The 25,013-nt window shown below is 38.4% G+C and overlaps 1 protein-coding gene across 3 annotated transcripts in view; it reads right to left on the reverse strand.

Moving 5' to 3' along the window:
* Window positions 1–250: 250 nt before the first annotated feature.
* POU6F2 (POU class 6 homeobox 2) overlaps window positions 251–25,013 on the reverse strand; it is a 331,845-nt gene continuing 307,082 nt past the window's right edge. For 2 of the 3 annotated variants that reach the window (XM_080582231.1, XM_080582232.1), the window contains exons 8-10: window positions 16,264–16,432; window positions 8,617–8,785; window positions 251–5,283 (exon numbers count right to left, since the gene is read on the reverse strand). In XM_080582231.1, the coding sequence (XP_080438357.1) occupies window positions 4,779–5,283; window positions 8,617–8,785; window positions 16,264–16,432 (843 nt within the window). In that variant the 3' untranslated portion in view covers window positions 251–4,778. The remainder of the gene's footprint in view (window positions 5,284–8,616; window positions 8,786–16,263; window positions 16,433–25,013) is intronic. The other variant, XM_080582233.1, reaches the window with a different exon arrangement.

The following is a 25,013-nucleotide window of genomic DNA, read 5'->3' on the forward strand; positions in this document are numbered from 1 at the left end:
ATTCCTTCTGCAGATCCTCTGCTTGGCATATCTGTGGAGAAAATAAGACATCACCAATGTACGTGCCCACTCGGGGTACAGAAACAGTGTTTAGTTTTGCAGATAAGGTGATGCTCGTCTGTGCAAACAGATTTTCATTCTTCCTTTCTTTTGAGCATTTAGCTATTTCTGTATTGAATGGATGTGAAATTACATGAGCTCTGACGATGTGAATAATGCATGAGATTTAAGACAAACACATGAAAGGAGCTTCTTTTTCATGTCAAACAATTCTTTATTTTTTATGGTACAAATTAAAAGTGACAGATCTGAAGCTGTTAAGAAATACACAAAGTGCAGCTTTACTGACCATACAGATATTGCTCTAGATTAAGTACAGTTTTTGTCAGTTTATTTATTTTTTTATTTATTTTTTTTTTCATGTTAAGCAACCTGTGCAGATAAATCAGCTTTGGTTTCAAAGTCAGAGTAGTAAGGAGCTTTTAAATATCCAGTTTGGTTTCTTGGTCACAAGTCCACCACATCAACTCCTTTTGGAATTATTAGCATTTTTTTAACAACACAATACAGTCCATTTCATACTGCCATCTTTCCCGCTGCATGCTCCATGCATGGAAAAACAGATCTCTTTGCAGTCCTTCATAAGTGACCCTGGTGACCATTCTGTAGATTATAGCACATAGGACAAAAAAAATAATAATAGTAATAATAATAATAATAATAATATCACTTTTTAACAATAAATAAACAAATGTGCCCCACATAATCTCAAGTTGGAAACAAGCAAACCACATGACAAAAAGCTCATTACAAAATGTTATCCAAACAGATTTTACAGTCAACCATGACATGGAAATTAACTTCCTCTCTTATCTTCTTATTTGAATGTTGGTCAATAACTGGGTACAAGTAGAGTGCTGAGGTAAAACACTGATGAACAGTTTTATTTTTGTATTTCTTTTTTTTTTTTTTTAATAGTAACAGTTTAGTATTGCGAGATTGTCAGCAACATTTAGCCATATCTATACAATGTGCATATACCTACATACATTGAGCTTTGGTCCAGCATTGAGAAGACGAGCAAAGGCATTTTACATATTTCTTTTTGGTTATAGCTTGAGTTCTTTGATACGCCTCTACTTGTTCCTTCCTAGCTCCTTTTTGCTTTCTTGTTCTCTCTTTTTTTTCCTTTTTTTTTCTTTTTTTTTTCTTTTTTCTTTTTTTTTTTCAGTAATAACATAAAGAAACTGGAACCATTTGAATGCATTTGATTTCTTCAACTGTCCAAAATAGCTTTTTAGTGAAAAAACATAAAAAGAAAAAATCAGAACAGCAAGTGAACCCTTGGTTCATTATTCAAATAATAACTATCTATATATATATATTAAAAAATTCAATGATCAATAAATCAGAAAACCATTAAACCTTCACATATGACTGAAGAGACTTTTGTTTCATTTGCTGGTAGCAATCTATCTTTTAGTCACATGCAAAATTAAAAGGTATTCAAATGTAATCGATACAAGAAATTTGTTTACAAATGGAAACCAGAAATGTTACCGGTAACAAAATAAAACAAAATATTTATGGCCCCCAAAAGATGTATAACTCACACATAATTTGTCTTCCTAAGAATCTGTTCAGGCACCATTTATGCCTCATAGCAAAAATTTGTTTATAAAAAAATTAATATAAGAAGCATTACAACACTTTATAAATAATTTACAAAACATAATACAAAATTAGAAAACTGTAAAAAAAATCACTGCACATGAATGGTTTTAAGACTGTGGGATGAACATCATTTTTTCTTCCAAGCTGGCGATTTATATTTATTTTACATTTTCACTGTCCTAGTTATATCCTTCCGATATGTACTGTGGAACAGAAAAGAGCTTATATAACTGCTGCCAGCATATTTTTAAACATTTAGTAGCTTTTGTACACCGTTTAGCTAACTTTTCTTCTTGGGGGACTTTTTCATCACAAAATTTAGCACAGTCCCTGGAAAAACTGGAAATTTAGATTTTAGACAAAAAATGGTTGATGTTTTTGTTCCCAGGCTGTTGATGATAGGGGCAAAGGGAGGGCACACGGCCTCTAAGGTGGCTGAACAGGTAAAATGTTCATGGTGTTAATGACCAGACAATTAGCAGCATACTGGAGACATGGGTAGAGCTTCAGGAGCATTCACTTCCAAATTGGTGTTTGTTCTTCCTTGTTTCCCTGCTGGCTTCTGGGTGGTCTCCTGAACATTATGTAAATCGAATTATGGCCATAAGTTTAGCTCTGTTTGGTATAGATATCACAGATATATATACCCACGGATATAGGTATCCACGGATAGAGGGGGAAAAAAGAGAACCCAGAGGGGCAGATGTTGCTGTGAGGCTATTTCACATGCTCAGCTTGGGTAAAGTGGCTTTTTTGTCCCTCACACAATTTACCTGTGGTTACTGATTATTTTTTTTCCCCAACAGATATTTATATATCAACAGTTGGAAAAGAGTCAATAACAATTCACACTCTCCTCCTCATAAAAGCAATACTGAAAATATTTTTAAACGTACCCTGCTGAAGCTTAAAGCCTAAAATGCATTCACTGGACATGAGCCCAGCCCCGAGTACTGGATCCTCAGTGCTCTTCAACACTGACCTTTGGGAGTGCTCACATTTAGATGCAGTTTCTGGCAGAGATGACTGTCTCTGAAGCCTTAAAACTCTACCAGCCATGCAGCAAATACCCCATGTTACAAGGCAAATCCCATTAATAAAATATCCCATTAATAAAATAGCGAGGGTCAGATTCAAAGGCCAGTGAAATTAATGGAAGCCCCTTTCTTTCACTAATTTTTTTTGAGTTCTTGAAAACATAATTTTGTAAGAGGGGTGCTATTTGAATACCCCAGCACTTTGTAAGCCTTCTTCAATGTCTCGGGTAGACAAGCAAAAATCCAGTACAATGATCCTGAGGTCAGCGAACACAATCAGGAGTTATACCAGCAGAATTTTTACTCTACCACCTCTACAGTAAGTTGAACCAAATGCCAGATGTTAACTTGTGGTAAGCCCTGATCATGAGGCAGCTCACATCCTAACAATGGGCTAAAGCCCAGAGGCTGGAGCAGAAATCAGCACGACGAAAATTGCAGGTAACCTTCATGGGTCACCCATACCCCATCCAGAACCCTTAACACCCTTCTCTCCCTGTGAGCCTTGGTACACTCCTAAGTCCAATGGTCACAGTATTTTAGAAGATGCTTGTCCCATCAACATGGAAGTCATAGAGATAAGTTGTCTTTAAAGGAAAATTCACCTGAAACATACTGCAGGTGACCAACCTCACTATTCCCAAAGGATATTCAATGGGTTTCCTAAATCCTGATTGCTTAATCTAGCCAGTGATCACAGCAGATACCTGCAGAAACTCACCCTGAAGAATTCAACCACTGAAGAATTCAACAGGGCAAACATAAATATCGGGATGACCAAAAAGGCAGAAGGAACCAAGCACCACCAGTGAGGCAGTCCACAGTAATGTAATGATCAGACCATCCTCATCACTTCTTGGTCTGCTTGTTTTCATCAGAGTCTCAAGAAATTTCTTTGGCTAGCAGACTTTGGAGAGAAATTGCTTCAAACAGAACTATAATATAGATGCAGTACTGAACCAAGCGTGTAGTTTATGTTTATACTACAAAATGAGTTTTGGTAACCTCTCCAGGTTTGTGGCCAAAGGACAGAGAAATCCCAAGCTATGCAGTTGACAATAAACACAATGTTCAGTGTGAGCTGACAGTTCATCAGACACAATTCTAATCCTTCCTTGTCCTCTATTGCATTTCGGCATATCAATATAAAAGTGTTTAGGCTGCACTTTTCTTTTTAAAAATCTTCAAACAGTATTGGGTTATGAGGGTATGGGGAAGGGGTGGAGGATGAGCTCAGGGTGGGAGGCAGCAAAAAGAGTCAGAAAAAAAAATCAAAAAACATAATGCAAACCAAGATTTACACCCTTAGAAGAGAAATACCAAATCCCGCAAATCACAATAAAAACAAATGATTTTTGGCACCCAAACACTTGGAGATTGCAAAACTGTCGACTAAAAGCAAACGAAAGAAAAGGAGGTGACCATGATGGAATGGCTTTAACACCTGTTTGTACACACCTGCAGGGGGTGCAATCAAGGATGAGAGAAATTAATCCTGTTGTTTTCGTCTTTGCAAAATACAAATGTAAAAAATCATAACACAATTTTACACCCATAAAAGAGTAGACTAACAATCTAGTTTGCAATGCCATGTTTCTGACTTTGGTTAATAGTTTTCATAGTGAATCAGCACTTGATACCTGAAAGGCTACAGTCACTCCTCCAGGTGGCAGGCTTGTATTCTCTTTTAAACAGATAAAAGATTTTTTTCTTTTTTTTTTTCTTTTTTTTTTTTCCTTAAAATGTGTTCACATTTTCATAATATACAGAAAAAAGTAAGCAGTTATTTGGTTTACTTTAAGTCCATTTAAAAAAAACTGGCTTTTTCTTTTTTTGGGGGAACTAATTCTACGACACACACACACACACAAAGTGTTGTGTAGTTTTTTGTTTTGTTTTTATATAGGAAAACCCATGGACATTTATAAACTGTTCTGTCCTTCTTGTAGTTTTCTCAGTCTTTTACTTACAAGGGTGATGAACAGGTATTTTCACAGAGTTCGAATGGTTACGTTTCTGTTGGTGCAGGGTTTGTTTTTTTGTGTGTGGTTTTGTTTTGTTTTGCTTTTAGGAGTTTTCTTCCAGAGAGTCTGTTAAGGGCTCCATAGGAACTGCTGTTGCAGGCTCGTGTTGTTTCAAACGTTTAATTGTGTTCTTCAGTGCTTGCCTCTTATTGCAGAACCAAACTCTAACTACTTCCCGGTCATAGTTCAGTTTCTCTGCAATCTCTGTCATTTCCTGCCCAGAGGGGTGCGTGTTCTTCTCAAAGTGGGCATTCAAGATCTCAAGGGCTTGTGGCGTGAATGAGGTACGCCTCTTGCGCTTTTTGGATGGTTCGCTTCCGATAAACTCGGTAAGGTTCTGCATACCTGCTCGATGGCGGGCCTCAGCCTCAGCCATCCACCGCTCAAGCACCGGCTTTATCTTCTGGGCACTTTTAGGGGTGATGTCCAGCTTTTCAAACCTGGCAGGATACAAAAGGCCAGGGTTCAGTTTGGCTGTCAGACTGCTAGCTATAGTGTTCTCTTGGGCTTCCTGTGGTAGGAAAAAGTGGCTTCTCAGGATGGTGTGTCTGAGGGAAAATTGAGAAAGAAGAGTCTTACACTGATGCTCTGCCAGGGTGGGACTTCCTGCCTGCCTGACTAATTGACTGGCAGAGGTAATTTACAATGGATTACGAAAACTATCAGATAGGTATATCTATAAATATACTTATATAGCTAGATATTTAAGCTAACACAAAACGAACACTACAACAAAATTCTAAGCACACTAAGTAACACAGGTTATGCGTACCATTTTCATATTTCTGATGATCTTCAAAACCCTTAAGGCTAAGTCTAATTACAGGAAATGACATCAAAGGCAATTGATTTTTATCATCTCATCCTTGCGATTAATCCCTTTGTTTCCTCCCCATTCCCATCTTGTCCAAATACCACAGCTTTAATAATACAAACCAATGGCAGTTACTAGCCTCTGAATATCAGGTTTCCTTTCCTTTCATTTTTCAGCAATTTTCACTGTTTGCAAGTTAACGCTATATCCCTTTTCTGGGTCGGAAACAGATTCCCATAGCTCTGGTGGTGTTCATCTGAAACAGCTGGACACTTTGCAATTATCTTGACTACCCCCACAATGTGCAAAGACAGACTCATGTTTTCCAGATGAAACCCAACATAATAGTCTACTAATATGCTGTGGCACCAAGCTGGGTTTATTGTGGGATTTCTGCAAACTGTACCAGAATGATATCATTTCCTGTAAATGAGGTCTTCTATATATCATTTTGCCATCAAAAGTATTTTGCCAAACCAGATTTTACAAGTATTATAAAACATCTGGAAAAGCAGCTACACAAAGCTTTAATCCTTTCAAAAACAAGCAGAAGAGCTGAGTTCATTCTTCAATTCTTATAAGTACTTGTTTCTTTCATTTATCAAGTTCATCCTCTCTTGCTATGCATTAAAAAAGTCTTAGCCCAGTTCCTCTGATGCCACCCATTTGTATTTCTCCACTTCACCTATGTCCACACCATCATATATTGTGGTATTTAACGCTGTGGAAAGGTGACAATTATTGCACGGTGCTGCTGCCCTCTCCAGCCCACCCAGTGCTCAAGCACCACTGCTGCTGCTAATCACAACGTGCTTGGGAGGTGAGACTGACCGAATTGATGCTTTCGTGCAAAACAACTCAGTGGCTGGAGTTGGTGATTTTTAGTGTCTATATTCGGCATATGGCAGCTGCAGAAAATATTTCAGCAAGAAACAAAGCATTTCTCACAAACAAAGAATGAGACAAGAAATAATTTCAAATAGTAACATGGCAAAGAATTTGTAACCAGTTCCTGGCATCCTAGAGTGGGATTGACTGCATGGTGTCCTTCCTTGGTGTCCAGTGATATTTCGTTCAGAAGTGTATGTTTTAGAACTCATTGTGCCAAGTTAAGACAGTGCAATTATTTGCACACAGAACATACCGGCAAAGTGGTATATTGCTGATATGACCTGCAAAGGGCACTGGAAGACTCTACTTCTGCCTCTAAGTTGGTTGTTCAACTTGCTTACCTTACTGCCCTTTCCATTATCCTGGAGTTTATAATGAATCTCCTTTGTTACCATTAAAAGAAATGTTAAACCTACTATTTCCAAGGAGCAGCAAACTACCACTGAAGCAGCATGTCTTGGTGCTTAACAAGAAATGCACAGTCATAGCAGATTATTACACCCCAAAATGAGATCCATTTGTGAGGGTCAAAGGAAGGAAAAAAAAAAAAGATAACTTTGCATGTAGCTGGGACCAGCTTTTGCATCCAGTCCTCCTGTTCTGAGCCATTTACACCTCTAAGGGGGCAAAATTTGCCCTCTGTCAAAGGTCTCCACATTTAGGGCTTTAGTTAGCCATGTCTGTGCTCCAACTTCCTCTTTATTTGGGTTTTCATGATAATAGATTAGTGAAGAAACTTTCTCTTAGTAAAATTCAAACCATCCCCAGTGGTTTTCTCAGACATGAGGTAGGTGAAGGAAATGAGGACACAGCAAACTAGACATAAGCAAAGGAAACTGCAATTTATCACTTAAAAGTATAGTAAGTTAAACAGCATCTTAAGGCTACAACAAATTGGCAATTGCTAAAAACTCCACCTGTTTTAGGCATTCTTTACCAATTGACCATACAAAAGAAAAAAAAAATAATCCTTAGCAACAGGGAGCAATAGCATCCATATCATTGGCATTGCTTGTTAGTGTTGATACTGCAGTACATGTTGTTTGGCATAACGATATACAAGTCTTGAAACAAATTTCCCAGCAGTAGTATCCTTGTATAGACTGAATAAAGGTTATTTTCTACAGGGAGGTATCTTATAAGAAAAAACAGTAGGGGAGGCCATAGAAGTGAGAGGATCCTATGGAGCTTTTTGTATTTAACAACAATCAATGGGTTTTATGGAAAATCATTGAGCAAAATGTGAGCTGCAAGCTCACTACCCCATACTGATGTTATTTATAACCTTAGTCTTAAACTGCAGGAAAAGTACACTTCCGTTCTATGGGGAATACATTAAAAGTATAAAGAGCAGATAAAAAGACAGAGCATTTCATGGATCACCAAGAACAAAATCCACTTAAATGAGCTTAGAGTTGGTTTCTTGGCTTTCACTGATGGAGAAGGACTATAAGGCATTGCCCAAGAGGAAAACGCTGTTACCTAAGTGTGTTTGTTACCTCATGCATAAACATGGGATTACTGTAACACACATACATGCATATACGGTGTTTGCTTCTAACTAACTCTGTCAAGACTGTATTATCATTTCGTATGATTAGGACAGATTTCTACTCCTGCTTTGCATACATGGGTTGTCATTTTTTTTTTTTAATAAACATTTAGGTGTTAAAAGATGAATAGCTGCCGGTTTGCAAGATAGCAGGAAGGATAATTTTTTCCTTTCTGTGTTGCCTAGGTAAATCATCAATAACATCCTATATGTGAAGTGCTAACCGTAGTAATACAAGTTTTAACTTAGCAGGGATGCAGACATGAAATATTTGTTCAGTAACCCTATCTGTAGAAAATGGCACAGTATGAAGAGGGTCAGCTGGTGTTTATCCAGCACCAGCAGGGTCTCCAGCTTGTCTACTGAATTAAGTCTCAGTGCCAGGAATATTGTTTCTCACTTGTTTAAAAAAGAAGAAGGGAAAAAAAAAAGACTAAAGTTACTTCAGGGCTACACAAGAACATCTTATTTGCCAGATACCAACATCATTGGCTAGTTTAAATCTCAGAATAAATAATACATTCTAAAGACATATGACTCAAATGTGAGCATGCTCCTCACAATAAACTGAATAATTCTGAAGAACAAAGAGAGGAGAGGAGAGTTTATGATGTAACTTGTTACCTGCAGATGGCAGACTGGCTATAGGCTGGGCCTTCGGTGGCGCTTAGGGCTTGGCCAACTTGAGTCTGTGTCAGGCCAAGGGACAGGCGCCGGATTTTAAAAGCTTTGGCAAATTCTCGGATTTCTTCCAGATTCACCCCATCCACTTCTCCAGTGGCTGTTTGAGGATCTGTTGAAATATTTTTTGAATTGTGTCAGTTCTTCTTGTCACGTACGAGTGGGCTAGGCTTACACCATGCTTCATTGTCAAGCTGTTCGTGTTTATTTTAATCATAGAATACTTCTCCCTTTCTCTTCTTCCCCAAACAGAAACAAGCTTGCCTTGCTAGGTGTGTTATGAAGCATGTTCAGATTGCTAAAATGCTAACTATGCAGCCGTGCTTCCAAGTGGTGGTGAAAGATGTTCAAAGACATATTTCATTGCTGAACTCCTGAGAAAAGGCCAACTCACCTCAGAGTGAGGGAGTGGCTGGGCTCCACACTGTCATTTGTGCCTTGCAAAATCTCCCCCACTTTTGACAAGTCGTTCCCTGTGTCCCCTTCTCATTACATACAGAAGAAAGGCAGCTGTTAATATATTTATTTGCAGTCTATGGGGACTGCTAAACATGCACATAAACTGCTTTTTTTTTTTTTTCAATTTGAAATCAAGACTTTCCACTTTATCTAAAATGAATGCTAAATAAGGAAATTCATAAACCTTCCTTCCCTTTTCTGCAACAACCAGACCAAACCACCAGCCAAGCATCCAAACTAACCCAGCAAAAAAACAAGCCCAAACACAAAAAAATCCTCCTTCATTTAAAAATCATCTTTTAAAATATGTCCCTGTGAGAAGCAGCCTTTCAAGCTTTTCTTTCTGCCTCCCGTCAGGTTGATAATCAAGGAGCACTGTATTTGCAACATCAGCCATTAGGTTTTGGATGGTAATGCTGCACAATTTTTTACTTTTACATTAGCCCCTCAGAAGATAATGCTTATGATGCTGTGAGAATAAATCTGTCCTTCCTCTCCATAGCAGTTTTACTGACACAGAAGCCTTTGTCCCTGAAAGGGCACATAATAAAGCATGTCTACCACAGGAAAGCTCCTTTGGTGCTGGATAACTCGGTCAATTTAGGACTTATCAAGGGAAATGACACAACAGCTGGAGAATGGAACTTTTTTTTCCCCCCAAGCTACTGATCCCTGGCTAAATGAAAGCGTTTGCCAAGCTGGAGACAGCATGGGACTGGGATGGTGGAAGATTTCAAAGTGTTGTGCAATCCTGCGTGTAGTGAAGCCATTCTCCCAGCGAGATATCTCTATTGTTCTTCACCTCATTCCTCAGACTTCTTAGGTGAAAAGTTTGCAGCACAATAACCCATCAATTTCTGTAAATGCAAGCAGTTGTCCAAGGACAGTGCTAGACTACATTACTATTCTGAACCCTATATTACAGTGGCTCCTGCTAGTGCTGCTATAGCTAAGGGCATGTCAGCACTACAGTAACAGGGCTTTTATTTTCAGTGGTTTATAAACCTGATGTAAAATTCCCTTATGATGGAAATGTCCTATAAAAAATCTTTTAGTCCAATAATAGAGACAGAGGAAGAGGTTTTTCTGCTATATAAATTCAGCCTATATCGATTCGAAGCCTGAGTGAAAGAAGCACATGAAGAAATAGGATTTTAAAAATACACATCTGTGTAACCATGGAATATATGAACTATGTGTACAGGTAAACACATACACAGACTGAACCTGGTTTTGACAATGCACCACGCTCCTGCTCTCAGTGCTGTGCTTGAGCTCACCTGTACGTACATCCATGTACTCAGTCAGTGTAAAGTTAGGATACATATTATTTGCTTATGAGTAGTGGGGGGCTATTAGAGAGGCTACTCAGATTTGAAAAGTAATTGACTTTGCAGATGTGAAATATTCCTACTTATCCTATACATGGTCTACCTAGCATACCAGTTGTGATTTTCATAGATACAGAGTGGAGCTGGATGCTTATCAGCCCTTTGGTTCTCTGAAGAGCAAATTATACATGTACAAAATACCATAAATTATAATGGCCTCAAAGACTCCCTTGAGTAAATTGCACTAAGATGGTGACTTTCCTCACCGCTTTCCTTCCTTTTAAGGCCTCTGACTAGGGTGGTCAGGGATGTGACAAAGTACAATTCAGATGTTCCCAGAGAACTCTCAAGGTAGCAAACTCTATTGCTGTCATCTGTAACCCGTCTCCCCCTCAAACGCCTGTAAGGAATAACGAGGGAGTTACGAAAGCTAAGGGGTTATATGCTTGCTCATGGTTATACAGAAATTCTGTCATGTTCTGCTAAATTCTTCTGATACAATGCTTAGAACACTGAGTATCATGAAAAGTCCTTTCCTGCTTGGGGGTCTTGGATGAGGGAACAATTAGGCTGAGCTCTCCTTAAAATAAGAAAGAACGTTATGATGCACTTCAGTAATATGGGAGTAGATCCTTATATATGGTGTAGCATTTGTTGACAAAAAGACTTCACTCTTATATAGTGTCTTTGGGAGGAAGAAAGTGCTAACGGGTGGACAAAAACACTGAAGCCTTTTATTCCTGAACTCTAGGAAAAACAGTGTTTGTATCAAATCAGAACCACTTCTACTTCAGGTGTGATTCAAAGTCCTTTGAAAACCATAGAAATAGTCCCTTGATTTCTATAAGCTTCATATTACTCATGCAGTACTACAAAGCCTTTCCTACTGACATCATATAACAGCACCAGTCTGTTTTACTCTGTTGCCATTAAAATGCCATCAATACATAATCTTGGACCCTGCGGACTCATACATACACATGCATAAATATACACAAATAGATAATGGATTTGTTTTTAATAAATTCTGAGCTCTCAGAACACTTAAGTGTATAGTTTATTTCACATTTTAGGACGAGTAGTTGATTGAAGACTGTAAATAAACTGATGCTTTTCAAATTAAGCGGATATCCTAGAGATGGCTGCACAGTGCCAAGAGGAAAATAAAGAATACCAAACTCATTGAGTGGTTAGGATCTACAGTTTCAGCATTTAGAGTAAAGATTCCCAAGGTACATTATGGCTACATACTCTATTGCTGCTGTGTCTATGAAACTAACAGGCACTGAACAAAGGTGAGAGTTGTCTGGGACCACTGTATGGGACATATGTATAGCAGAAGAAGAAAAAGGCAGGCAGCTAAAATTCCCCCAAATGTCCTGGTGAATGGTGAAGGTGGGTGAGCAGAGCAGAAGAAAAAAATCCACAGGCTCTCCTGCACTGAAAACCACTTTTTTCCTTCAGAAGGAAATTCTACTCCCACTTTTGAATTCTCTCAAAATTCCATGAGTTTGTTGGTGAATGCAAAGTCTTTGTGATTTTAATAGTGACAGGAAAGAGTTACTACAGAGAATCAGTGAACCCTGAAAGAGAAAGCAAATTCCTGTTGTGCAGAATTCTGTCTTGGGAGCGATTACAGGTGATTTCCCCAGTCAGACAGGAGGAGAAATAGCTGGCAGAGGAAGTCCAAGAGAATGTAAATTGGATGAGAGAGGTGGGACAAAACACTGTTAATGAGAAATAGACTGGAGCTCACGGGAAAGAGAAGAATAATTTGTGGGAGGCATTTTAATTTAATAGATGACAGTAAAATGAATTTGGAGGGAAGAAAGGACCTTCATGGAGACACAAATCTCCAAGCATGAGGGGAAAACAAACAGAAATTTCCACAAAGAGAATATATGGTAGAAAAGGTGAAGAAATAAGAAGAGGGGTGCCTCTGAGAAGAAGAAAATGAAATGTAAAAAAGGAGGAATGACAATGTAGAATTGAATGAAGAGAAAGCAAAGGAAAGAAAGGATAAAACAATATGAAAAAAAACACACAGAAAGGGCATGAAGAGTGGAGATGAGTCTTGCAGTCATTACTTAGGCAGACCTTCTTTTAAAATGTCCTTTCTCTGGAAACATAATTGTCTTAAGAAGAGCTAGCCTTGGTTGCTGGTGAGGAATGATGGACCGAGGATGAGACAAAAGGGAGAAGCTATGAAGAATGAAACAGTGCAGGGAAAAAAAGGACATAAAAATAAAATAAAATAAAATAAAATAAAATAAAATAAAATAAAATAAAATAAAATAAAATATTATGGGACATCACAAGAGGAATAAATCTATAAAATAAATGAAGGGAAGTAGTAAGAGATTAAGGAAACGCACTTTTTTAGAAGGTAGGAAACGTTAAAAAATGTAATATCATAAAGAAAATATGACTAGAATGAAAAATGAAATGAATAAAAACTAAGAACCTGAAACACTGAAGTTACTAAAGACCAATCCTGATCCCTTTATCAAGGGATTTTAATAATTTCACTCATATGACATGACCTCTGGTAGAGAGTGTTACTCTCTCTCAGTAAGTGTGCAGAGCCTTGCCTGAACCAATTACTTAACTATTGAAGTTGCTGTAAGCAACCCAATTAATAAAATAAGGTAGCTGAATTTGTCTTGAATTTTACTACATTTGGCAACAGTTTCTGGAATATGGTGAATCTCTACTGAGGTGCTTGACTCTGGAAGGCTGGACTACAGCTTTGGAATGAATGAGAAATTGAAAATAACCATATTCCTGCCTCACAAGTGGTAAAACAGTTGAAGAGATATTCAGGAGGCCACAAGCCTCTTGATTTCTGTTTCTCTGTTTCCTGCTACCCATGGGCCTATGGATTTATTGTCATGACCACTGACTCATTGCAGGCTTTATCCCACTAAAGACTTTGGATGGACTTTGGCAGGCTCTAGGTTTCAATTGCAGGCCTGTTAAACAAAGCTCTGCTGGCCACTGGGGAAGTTGGGGTGCTAAGAAGGCTCTGTCCCATCACGGGCCATGTGCTTGGCATAGAGGTGATCCTACCCTTCAGGGATCTGCACCCGGAAACTGAGTGTATTCTGCAAGTGAGCAAAACAGGGAGGCACTTTCTGTCCATTTGTTTCCCCATGTGCAGGCACAGCTGTATGCAAATGGGTTTTTATACTCCTAAAGCAATTTTCAAATTCATGAAGATCAATTAAGACAGTTTATCTAAAAAGGTGCTATTGTCAACAACAATGAAAAACTCTAAAAAATGCATCTTGCTTTACTTTTCATGTTTTGTTACACAGGCGGTTTGATCTTTTCCTACTGAAATGACTGTATTTTCCTCTTTCTCGTAGGCTCTTTTCACATTAGAAGAAACCAGCGGGTAGCTCTCTTGTTCTCTGGAACATTGGCACTTATATGTCACCTCAAGCAGGTTTATGCAAGCAGTGTTAAATCCAGTTTGTGGTTGGCTAGATGTTATCGAGAATATGCTGGACAACTATCAAGGATAACTGTTTTGTTGATCTCTCCCTCACATTATGCACCCTTTTGGTCTTGAATAGCTAGGGACTGGATGAAGGCTGAAAAATAAGTTTAGATCAGTTCCATATCTTTTTATTCTTAGAATCCTAGAATATCCCGAGTTGGAAGGGACCCATAAGGATCATCAGGTCCAACTCCTGGCACCACACAGGTCTACCGAAAATTTTAGACCATGTGACTAAGTGCACAGTTCAATTGCTTCTTAAATTCAGATAGGCTTGGTGCAGTGACTACTTTACTGGGGAGCCTTGTGCTGTTATCATCACACTTTTTTTATAGGCAATTCCTATAATCACCCTCTCCCTTTGGAATGCTCTTAAGACCCGAGTCCCAATGAATTAATTCCCATGGACAACACAGCCCTCAGTCTACTTGTATGAAATGCATTTTCTTTGCCCTGAGTTCCCCACTTATTGATTTAATCAAGCTGTTCTTCAGTTTTGAGCAAGGGAGAAGAACTCCAACTATCTTCTCTGTTCCATTCATGATCACTGTCAGGGTATTAACTACGGCTAAGTTTTGCCCTCTGCTCAGCCCTCTGCTGCCAGAAGCAAGACCAACCCTTACCCTTCTACAAGCCCCTACCTCAGATATCATACAAACTGGGCAACAGTTTAGTGAACCAGGTAGTGAACAAACCCTGGGACAGTGTCCTCCCATATTACATGATTCATCCCTTGAACAACGATGCAAAGAATGAAGGATGAGGAAAAAAAAACCAACAGTGATTCTGTGATTTTAATCACAACACATCTGGTTATTACAAAATTCATGTTATAAGAGGAGTTAGATACAGTTGCACAAAGTACTCTTTTCCTAGCATCCCCTAAACTTTGAGTGACTTAGCTTGTAAAGTTAAAAGGGCTTCTTCCAGGTTGCTTTTATTGTGTAGAGTGCTTATCCACATGGGGAAATTCACTGGAATAACTTTTTGGGGTAGAGTACCCCTAAGTAGTTATTGTAAAATATATATATATATATATATACAAATATATATATATATATTTTATAACAGTGCCTGCAAGGGAAGCTATTCTGGACCAGCAATTGAGAAGAAACTTATTCTGCACCAGCTATCTTAGTCAATTTTCCCACATAGGTAAAGGGTAACTATGAATTTTTAATGTGAAGCATCTTATTCAACTTCTTTCCAGAAGCTTGTCTACATGAGAAAATTTACTGACAGAACAATAGCAGTACCTTTCACTGTAATTATATCTGTATCTATACATTTTATGTACTTACAGCTACCCATGTAGTTGTGTTTATTTCTGAATAGGAGTATTCACATTGGGAATTATACTAGCATAATTTTACCACTATAGCTCTGCTAGTAATTTTCCCATGTAAACAATCTCTGAAGTAATCCAATCAAGATTTAAAAAAAAAAACTTTTCCAAGCCCTCCATAAGCTTGCATCAGTCATATATTTTCCATTACCAACACGATGTGAGCTACACTGTTTACTTGAAGTATGCACACAGCGTATCTTTGAACAAGGTCATCCAATACAGTTAGATTTTTGCAGATGTGCAAAAACTGTTAATGCTTCTTATGCATACTTCCAGCCTGTTGTTCTTGCTATGCGAAGACCAAAGTTAATGCTAATTAGGTAACAGTGAAGACTCTGAAATGCGTGACTTAGAAGAAAGGGCTGGTAAGGAGGTTAGCTGTTACAATCCCAGACATGAAACTCAGTTATTTCACTGCAGCATGATGCTCTCTCCTCTCCCACATCTTACAGTTCTTGGTTGCTTAAATTGTACAAGCTTTTCCTGGCAAGAAAGGTCTCATGTTCTAGATTTGTGCAGTGCTACATTTGGTAAAACAGTTTACTACAATAACTAAGCAAGCGAACAACAATGAAAAAGCAACTTAAGCAGAAGTAAGATACACCAAATATTAAGCAATATAATTACACTGACTGATTCAAAAAATTCTAATTTCAGAAAAACATAAGCTACATTTGAGTTTTAATAATTGCCCAGCGTTGACAAAGTCAATTAACAGCTGCTACCATTTTAATGAACATTTTTAGCATTGTTTGCAATTTCTCAAGGCATGTTTACCTTAAGCCCCATCCATCACAGCACTTAGCAGTCCTTATTCATAAGAGTCACTCTAGTTAGCAATATACAATCTAATATATGGAAAAAAAGAAGGAAGGAAAGCAGATCAGGAAACTCAGCAGTAAGGAGGACAAACGGGGGAGAAGTAAGGAGAGACAGGGAGCAATACTTACTGCTGACTAATTGGCCAACACTCAAAGCTGAAGAGGAGGAGGATGAGGAGGAAGAAGAGGAAGCCTGACGCACTGGGCTTTGAGACATAGATGCTTGACTGTGAGCCAAATGCAGGAGATTGGGTTGTGAGGCTGCTTGTCCCACTTGCGTCTGGGAGGGCTGATGGAGCTAAATGTTAAAATGTAAAAATAGGTATTTAGAAAATGAAGCAGTAATAGGAAACTTTCAATGCACCATCTCACCCATCTATTTCCAGGGAACAAATCCCCTAAGAACATTAAATACCACAGACTCGGTTCAGATGACAGTGTTACAGTAGGAACAATTTGAACTTCCTTGCATTCTGACTTGCCATTTTTTTCTCAGTTTAAGCAGATACTTAATCTAATTAGCAGCTAAATACTTGTTTGAAATGGATGATGAGAGATCTATGACATTCCCAGTAGCATTCTGATTTAATAAATACATGTCCTTACCTGTGTTCTGACTCAAGAAGTCAGACTTTTATTCCCTACATGGATTCTCAAATAAATCAGCATTGTTTCAAAAAAGGATCTTTTCATACTGCAGGACCAGGGCCAAGAACAGTGGGAATGGGGAAGAGAAGATAAGGTGGGGGGAGATCCCTTTCCTACAGAAAGGAATAATTTGTTGTATGACATTGGATCTAGCAAACAAACTAAAATGTTGAAATCTTACTTCTCAAATGATAAATTGTCCTTTCTTAAAACACGCAGTGAAACTCCTGAACCCCATTCGCATCAGGACTGTGTCAAGTAAGACATATCTAAAAAGTCCAGCAAGTTCTGTAGATGCAAATGATACGCTGTGATATATGCATCTGGCTTTAGAAATGTTTTGTTTACACATTTTACAGTAGTGTAGTCTTTGGTCCTTCACTAGAGGAAAACAAAGAACCATTAATCCCTTCAGCCTAAAATAAACTTTCATATGGGATTGAAAACTAAGATTCTCTGCTACTGATTTTTACATAAAACTTCCAGCAAATTCAAAGGGTAGTCTGTATACAGAATTAAGGTACATGATAGTGTTGTGGTTTAACCTGGCTGGCAGCTCAGCACCACACAGCCGTTTGCTCACTCCCCACCCCCAGTGGGATGGGGGAGAGAATCGGAAAAAAAAAAAAAGTAAAAGCTCATGGGCTGAGAAAAAGACAGTTTAGTAGGACAGAAAAGGAAGAGAAATAATAACAATAACAATGATAATAATAATAATAATAATATGTACAAAACAAGCGATATACGATGCAATTGCTTACCACCAGCTGACTGATGCCCCCCAGCCTGCCCCCAAGCAGTGGTCCCCTCTACCGTGGCCAGCCCCCCCATATTATATGTTCAGCATGACATCAGATGGTATGGGACATCCCTTTGGCCAGTTTGGGTCAGCTGTCCTGGGTCTGTCCCCTCCCAGCTCCTGCTGCACCCCCAGCCTGCCCGCTGGCAGGACAGAGCGAGAAGCTGAAAAGTCCTTGGCTTGGTGTAAGCACTGCTCTGCAACAACTAAAACATCAGTGTGTTATCAGCATTATTCTCATCCTAAATCCAAAACACAGCACCACACCAGCTACTAGGAGGAAAATTAACTCTATCCTAGCCAAAACCAGGACAGACAGACTTACAGTTTTGTGTTGGCCTCTAGTCATCCATTTCATAGCCTACTAATATAGTAACATAGTCCTGAGGCACTCAGGTGACTGGTACTTAATATACCTTTATTTTATATCGATCCTTGATACTGATCAAAAAAGACTGACAAAACGTACTAAAAGGCTTCACTTTTAAGCGATAGCCATTATTTATATTCTCAGAAAGGGGGAAATATAGAGGCCTGTTTGGCCTTGCTCAAAGTCAGTGATTTAAATCCATTTCTTGAATTCTAAGGAATGTAAGCTTTTCTCTTTTGATATTTAACTTAACAAATGACTTCAGAAAAGGAGCTGAATTCATTAGTAATACTAAAATTATATATAATATGCTCTCAGAACACATAGAAATGACTGATGCTAAGTAGACAACAAATTGTATGGCACAGTAGATAAAGGCACCTGATCACATTCAAGATGAACGGAATACATATGAACAATTTTAATGACATTATTCCTGTTATGAGTCTGCTTAAGCATGGAAAAACTACAACTCTTTTTTTTTTTTTCCCTGCAATGTAACACAAAATGAAGCCAGAAACCTTGAGTTATCCTTTAATAACAATGAAAATTATTTATCTGTCCAAGTTTAGTCTATTCTGACTTCTCTGCGGACTAATAAATAAAAACATTTTATTATCTTGAGGAGCTTTTCTTTTCTAACAAGTTTTAAAAGAGAAAACTGGCACTGTATCAAGGGGATAACAGTTGAGAAACTGATTGAAAGGCTTCCAGGTTTCAGACTCATGCAAGCATTGGGCATCTGTGAAAAAAAATCACGAAAAACTGGATTTTATCTACAGAGCACTTCCAACCCAGAATGTCTACTTTTGTACTATCTTCTTTTAGGGAAGAAGCCCACTAGAAAGGCTGGCCTCCTCTGAATGCTGCAGAAAAGGACGGCCCATCCATTACACACGCAGAACTCCAGGCTGGAGCCTTTAGAAATCAGACTGGAAAAGAGAATTTATTTGGGCTCTGGGTCTATCGTCAGAGGGATTCTCTGGCAACACTAAAGATTTCTGCCTAGGTGAGGGAAGAAAAATACTGTATTTTGATGAGTTAGATGCTTCCACACTGGCTGGAATAGTCTTAGAGATGTTAGTGTTTATCTGCGAGGATGGAGGAGCAAATGCGGTGGCTATTTTTAAAAAGAAAGATCTGCAAAATTATAGTCCAGTCAACTAAACTTCAACCCCTGGAAAAGTACTGAAGAAAATAATCAAACAATTTGCAAGCACCTGAAAGAAAACAAGGTAGTAACAGACAACATGGATTGTTAGGAACAAACTGTGTCAAACCAATCTGATCTCCCTGTAAGACAGGGTAATTGGCCTTGTGGACAGGGAAAAAGCAGTAGGTGGTTTGACTTTACAAGTCTCTCGACACTCCCTCGTGTGACATTCTTTATAACCTAGGGAAACATAGTTTAGATGAAACTGCTGCAGAATGAATGCAAAAGTAGTTGGAAACCAGACCTGAGAGGATGGTTATCTATCTGCTGAAACAGATGTGTGCATGGATGGTGCTTCACAGAAGCAGAAACAGGAAAGACTATTCAATATTTTCCTAATGACATGGATGATGAAGAAGAGGATATGTTTACTAAATTTAAATGTTGATGCCATGCTGGGAGGGACTTTTGGTAGGCTGAAATACAGGATTAGAATTCATAATGATCGTGTCAGTTTGAATGTGCCACCAAGAACAGCGGTGTTGCAAAAGCGAAGAAAAGGCAACTCCCATAATGAACTGTGTGAGCAAGAGTGACGTCTGTAATGCATGTGAAGAATCTTCTTTTCTACTAATCACTGGAATGGCCTCAGTAAAGGCAGCACTGTGTCCATAGCTGGATGCCACACTTGAGAAAAAAAAATGGACTCCCAAAGGCCTGGGAGTTATGTGAAGCTTATGAAGATGCCTGGAAGGAACTGGTCATGTTTAATCTAAAGAAAGGAAGACTGAGTGGGATATGTTATCTGCCTCAAATACAGGCAGAGCTAATGAAAAGAGGAGAGAATGAGTCTGTCCTGTATTTTGTAGAGGACAAGATGAAGTGCAATACTCTGGAAGATTCAAATTAGATGGTGGGAAAAGCTTTCTAACATGGCAGTGAAGCACTGGCATAAATTACTGGGGGAACTGACTAGGTTCATATGAAAGTGCTTAGCAGCAAGTTAGACAAATACAGGAACAGCTGCTCCACCTGGGAACAGCAAAGGTGATTGGATAATCTCTTAAACTATAGCTTTCCAGCCTTATTTTTTTTAATGATTCTGTGTCATTTTCTACCAGTATTTCGCAGGTAGAAATACATGGTCATGTAAGAGACAGATAGCATATGCAACATGTTCAGGCCACAATGCACATATAGTACATGAAAGTTCAACTGCTGAGTATGGACACAGTAAAATGAATGTTTCCAGAAAGCACCAAAATGAGTGGACATTCTCCAGTTTGCACCTGCAAAGTAAGCACACAGCCACCATGTAGCACATGCACAGCACGCTGATTAAGTCTAGGAAATGTTTGATTCTCTTCACAAGTTTTGCACATTGCATTTGCAAATGCATTTGTGAAATAACTGGGATCCCAAGAACCTTGGCAGTTTCTTTTGTTAAACCTCTGGGAATCTTTGGATGAATGTATGAAATTGTCAGAATTTTAGCTGGACAAAAAGTTCTATGGAGAGTAAAGTCTGGATGAACAGTGACTAGGTGCAACAGCAATTGTTGGTTTCTAACTCAATGCTTATGAGGGAAAAGGGAACAATGGGGTTGGAAAAGCTGAAGAGTCACCTTAAAGCCTGACCAGGGACTAAGGAAGAATTCTATCTTCAACACCCTACATAATTTTCAGCACACCCCCTGTTTTACAGATGTGATGGTTAAGCTGTGAATGTCCCGCTTAAAGAACAATGATAGTTATCTATGACATGAAATTGCATTAAAATACTCTCTCTCTTTTCATCTACTATAATTTCCATTCCAGAAATAGCCTTAAGGAGAGGCGATGATTAGATTATGAATTAGATTCCAGATGACAGAATCAATTCAAACTTGCAATAGCTGACTTTTCCCAATTTTGGACACGTACATATGGTATGAATTATATTTATGACTGTTGTACATTTTCCATCCAAAGACAGAAGAAGGCACAGAAATTACAGAAGCAGTTGCTGTTAAGTGCCATTCTGTGTAGGTGGATATAGTAGACATGCCGAGAATGATGACTGTATGCAACACTGATCAGTATCTGGCAGGAATATATGTATGCACACTACAGCTAGAGGAATAGGATGAATATGAGAAACATAAAGTGCAGCATAATACTTTATAAGAATAAGCTGGAAAATGCAAAGGGCCTGATTCTTATCTTCTTTACATCAGTTTTACATTCTGCTGTCAACAGTGAAAGTGGTATTGCTTGATAATGGCAAAGAAAAATGAATTAGGTCTGTAAGACTGAATTTTATGCTTAAGTTACGTATGTAGTATATTCCCGCTCCTGGGATGGTTGACTGGAACCCTATATTTAGGTCCCCTCATGAGATCAGGGGTATTGTTCCCTGCATCCAGGAAGTTACGGGATAGTGACAGGGAAACAAGGAATTTTACATAAGCTCAGGAAAGGCAAAAAGGCCAAGTGGAAATAAAGAAAAAACTTTTGAGAGTTGCCATGTATCCTAACAGAACTGCTACTGGTTTTACAGAATCTGGACAAAAAAAACAGGGCAAATTATGGCCCTAATGGAAGGGAGAAGAAACCAATGGGCTTAAATTACAGTAACAGAGGCTAGGGTCAGGCAATAGGAAGACCTTTTTAATGCTAAGGAGAAGTAGCCTAAATTGCCTTGGGATGTCAGGGAATCTCCACCACTGGAGGTTCTTGAGAACAGGTTAAACAAACATTTGTCAAGAGTGATACAGGGACAGTTGATCCTGCCTATGGGGAGGGGATGGACTGCATGACCTCTTCGGGACCTCTCCGCTCCTATTTTTCTATGATTCAGTGAAAAGGAAATCTGAGAGACAAGGAAACACAACAAATTAGAGTAGACAGAGGTGAAAAAGACAAGTATAACAAAAAAGGCAGAAGAGATGAAACTAGCAGGAGTGGCACAAAGAGCAAGAAATATATTTGGAACAATCCCCTTTATGATACAAATAAAAATTCAATGTATTTCTGATGTCAGCTAGTTCTTCCTGGGAAATACAGATACTAGCTCTAATAAAGACTAAGTCCATGGAAGATTTTGATGTAAAAATGCTTTCCCAAATACTTTGAAATGACACCTTAATGCCTTGCAGAAGTAGTAGTTTAAGTTTTTCATGCTTCCATTTTTGCTGTAAGCTGAGCTCTCTGATCAGTCTACATTTCCTAAAATGTTCCACGTGCTTTTTTTTTTTTTTTTTTTTTTTTTGATAAAGAGTGGTGGTGTACCATAACCTTTATTTGATTTGAGAGCACCATGGCAGAAGAAATCTGTCTTCAAACCTACTCATACTGCATGACCAGACATGGGCTTCAAAAATGTTTTCTTAAATCTTCCAGCAAGTTAAAAGAACAAGTTATTACACATATCCCCACACTTTATGCTAAATTGTTTTCACAGCAATTCTGCCAGAAAGTTTCCACTGGGGCCCAAATACTGTAGCCCATCACCCGAATTTAGCTTACTCAACTAAATTCAAGTAAGTGAATATGTGAATATGAAAACTATTTGATGCTTAATGAGTATTTTCTCCCTTAGTATAGGATAATATAGTATAAAGGACCTCTATACACATTGCTTAGACTGACAGAATAGATACATTTGGAAACTAGAATAAGAAATCTCTTTGGGTCCACACAGGCTGTGCACATGCTCAGCTCTGAATGAAGACAAAAGGAAAGAAGTCCTGGTGTGGTGTGGACACAACTGGGGATAGGACTTTGGCAGCATCTGACTAGGATTTCCATTTGAAGCCTTACTGTGGGATCAAAGTATGCGCTGTAATTACAGGTCTCTGGGCTCTCTAAATGATGTGGAGAACACAGATGGTTGTCTGTAGAACATATAATCTTATATGCACATCAGGTGCATTGGTCATCTTTCTGACTCCCATCAGGAATGATATAATATCACTGTTACAGTAATAGACTTAAAGGTATAGGTAAGGGTGTAATTCAAAGGTAACAGCAACGTTCCTACAGTGAAGTGTTTTACTTTCTCTATGGCTCAGTTCCTTAGAATGATACGGGTAGTATAGTAATATCTTCCTATTCCCAAAGGTGTGGTGCAGTTATATTGTCTTTTTTTGAGAAATCTTATTCCTGCAAGTGCAGATGCCATAAAGAAAACTGGTCAGGAAGAGACCTATGTTACAAGCCAAACGTTCATGCAAGGAAGTCTCAGGTATTCTTGTAATCGTGAGTATTGAAATCTAGTATTCTATCCATAGACAAAATGGCATGATGCAATGCTGATGATAGAGGAAAAGAGAAAAAGTGAGAAAAATTGTCATGCACATCACTGAAAGTCATCTACTATAAAAAGCAAAAGAAAAAAAAGTTGGACTGAGACAAAACAGTTTAGTGGCTATGTTGAAACAGAAAAAAAAGAGTGCATTTCTCATAAAACAGGACAGCAACAAAGTAATAAGAGCGTAGCAAAGAAAAAAAAAGATTGAGAGCTGGTTAGATTTTAACTGAAGAGAGGAAAACAAGGGATTGCATGGAGTTGTGATAATGAGATGGTAGAGTGTATGTGGTAAGTTGAGACTGCAGAAAGAAAATGTCTGGCATGGAATTGGGAAAGTAGCTGTACTAAGAATGACCATATACTCATCTGAGAGCTGTCTTTTCAACAACTAATCTGGAGCATGACAGCCAATGACAATGAAGATTGGGAACTGACTACGTAAGAAAATCTTGCCTAGGAGCTCGTTTTATTGTGTCAGAGTTGGCAGAAGCCCAAAGCTAGTAGTGCTATAAGACACGATGAAATATGAAAAGTTCTGGCAGGCAGTGTAGATAAAACACGACTGAGGACAACTGAGACTACAGGCCAGATTTAATGAATCTAATATGTAGAAAGGAAAAGCCAGACAACAGCAAGAAGGGAACCCTCTTGATGAGGTGCACTGGAGAACTATGTAACATGCAGAAGGTGCTTCTGTGTGCTGTAGGCAAGCAAATGGTTATGAAAACACAAGTTATTAGGAAACCTGTTTAAGGAATCTATAAACAAGAGTGTATTTTGAATCCCAGTGTTTTCTGGCAGCTGGATTCTTCTTACCTAACTTCACTCATGCAAGAATTAGCTTTCTATCCTAAAACAGCTGTCTTAGCTCCCTCTCTAGTTAGTGGAGACAACAGATACTTTTAGATACGTGTAAGAGATTCAATCTATCTCAAATGGTTCTTTTTTCAGCAGTGCGAGTTGCCTTCTGGACATGCCTATCTCTCTGTTCCTCTATGGGAAATCTAGTTAACTAGCGTTCACCAGGTATCTAACAGCTGTACAGCTAATGTTAAGCAAGTTGAATCCTTTCTTCTATTTCTGACCCTCCTAAGACTCCAATTTTTGGTTCAAGATCTTCTGTCAGCCATGTTGGTGCCATGTGTTGTTAAAAGTACAAAAGAACTCCTTAAAACAAGGTTTTCAAATCTGGTAGCAAATGAAAACACTAACAAATTGTTAGAACAAGATAATTTGTTCTTGGAAAAAATGTTCATTTAACCATATGATCTGGATTGTGACAAAATCCCTCCTGAAAGACATGAAGGAAGTGTAGAACTTAAGGTTGCAAGGTACTTTTCTATAATGAGATATAGACGGCTTAAAAAAGCAAGAAACATAAAATTCAGAAATAAATAATCCTTTTTCAAGGAAGGAGACTACAAGTGGAGATCACAGGATTTATAACAAATTTTGTTGACTGGTTGCAAGCAGCAAGAAAAGATGGTGAACAATGGTGAACTTGAATTAGCAGGAGAAATGCATGAATTTCTTAAGTCAATATAGAATACCATGAACAATTTACAGAACCTGTTTACAACATACTGAGGGAGCATTATGACAGATGAAATACAGAGTAG

This window comes from Anser brachyrhynchus (genome assembly GCF_964034855.1).
Source record: "Anser brachyrhynchus genome assembly, chromosome: 2".
NCBI classification, from domain to species: Eukaryota; Metazoa; Chordata; class Aves; order Anseriformes; family Anatidae; genus Anser; species Anser brachyrhynchus.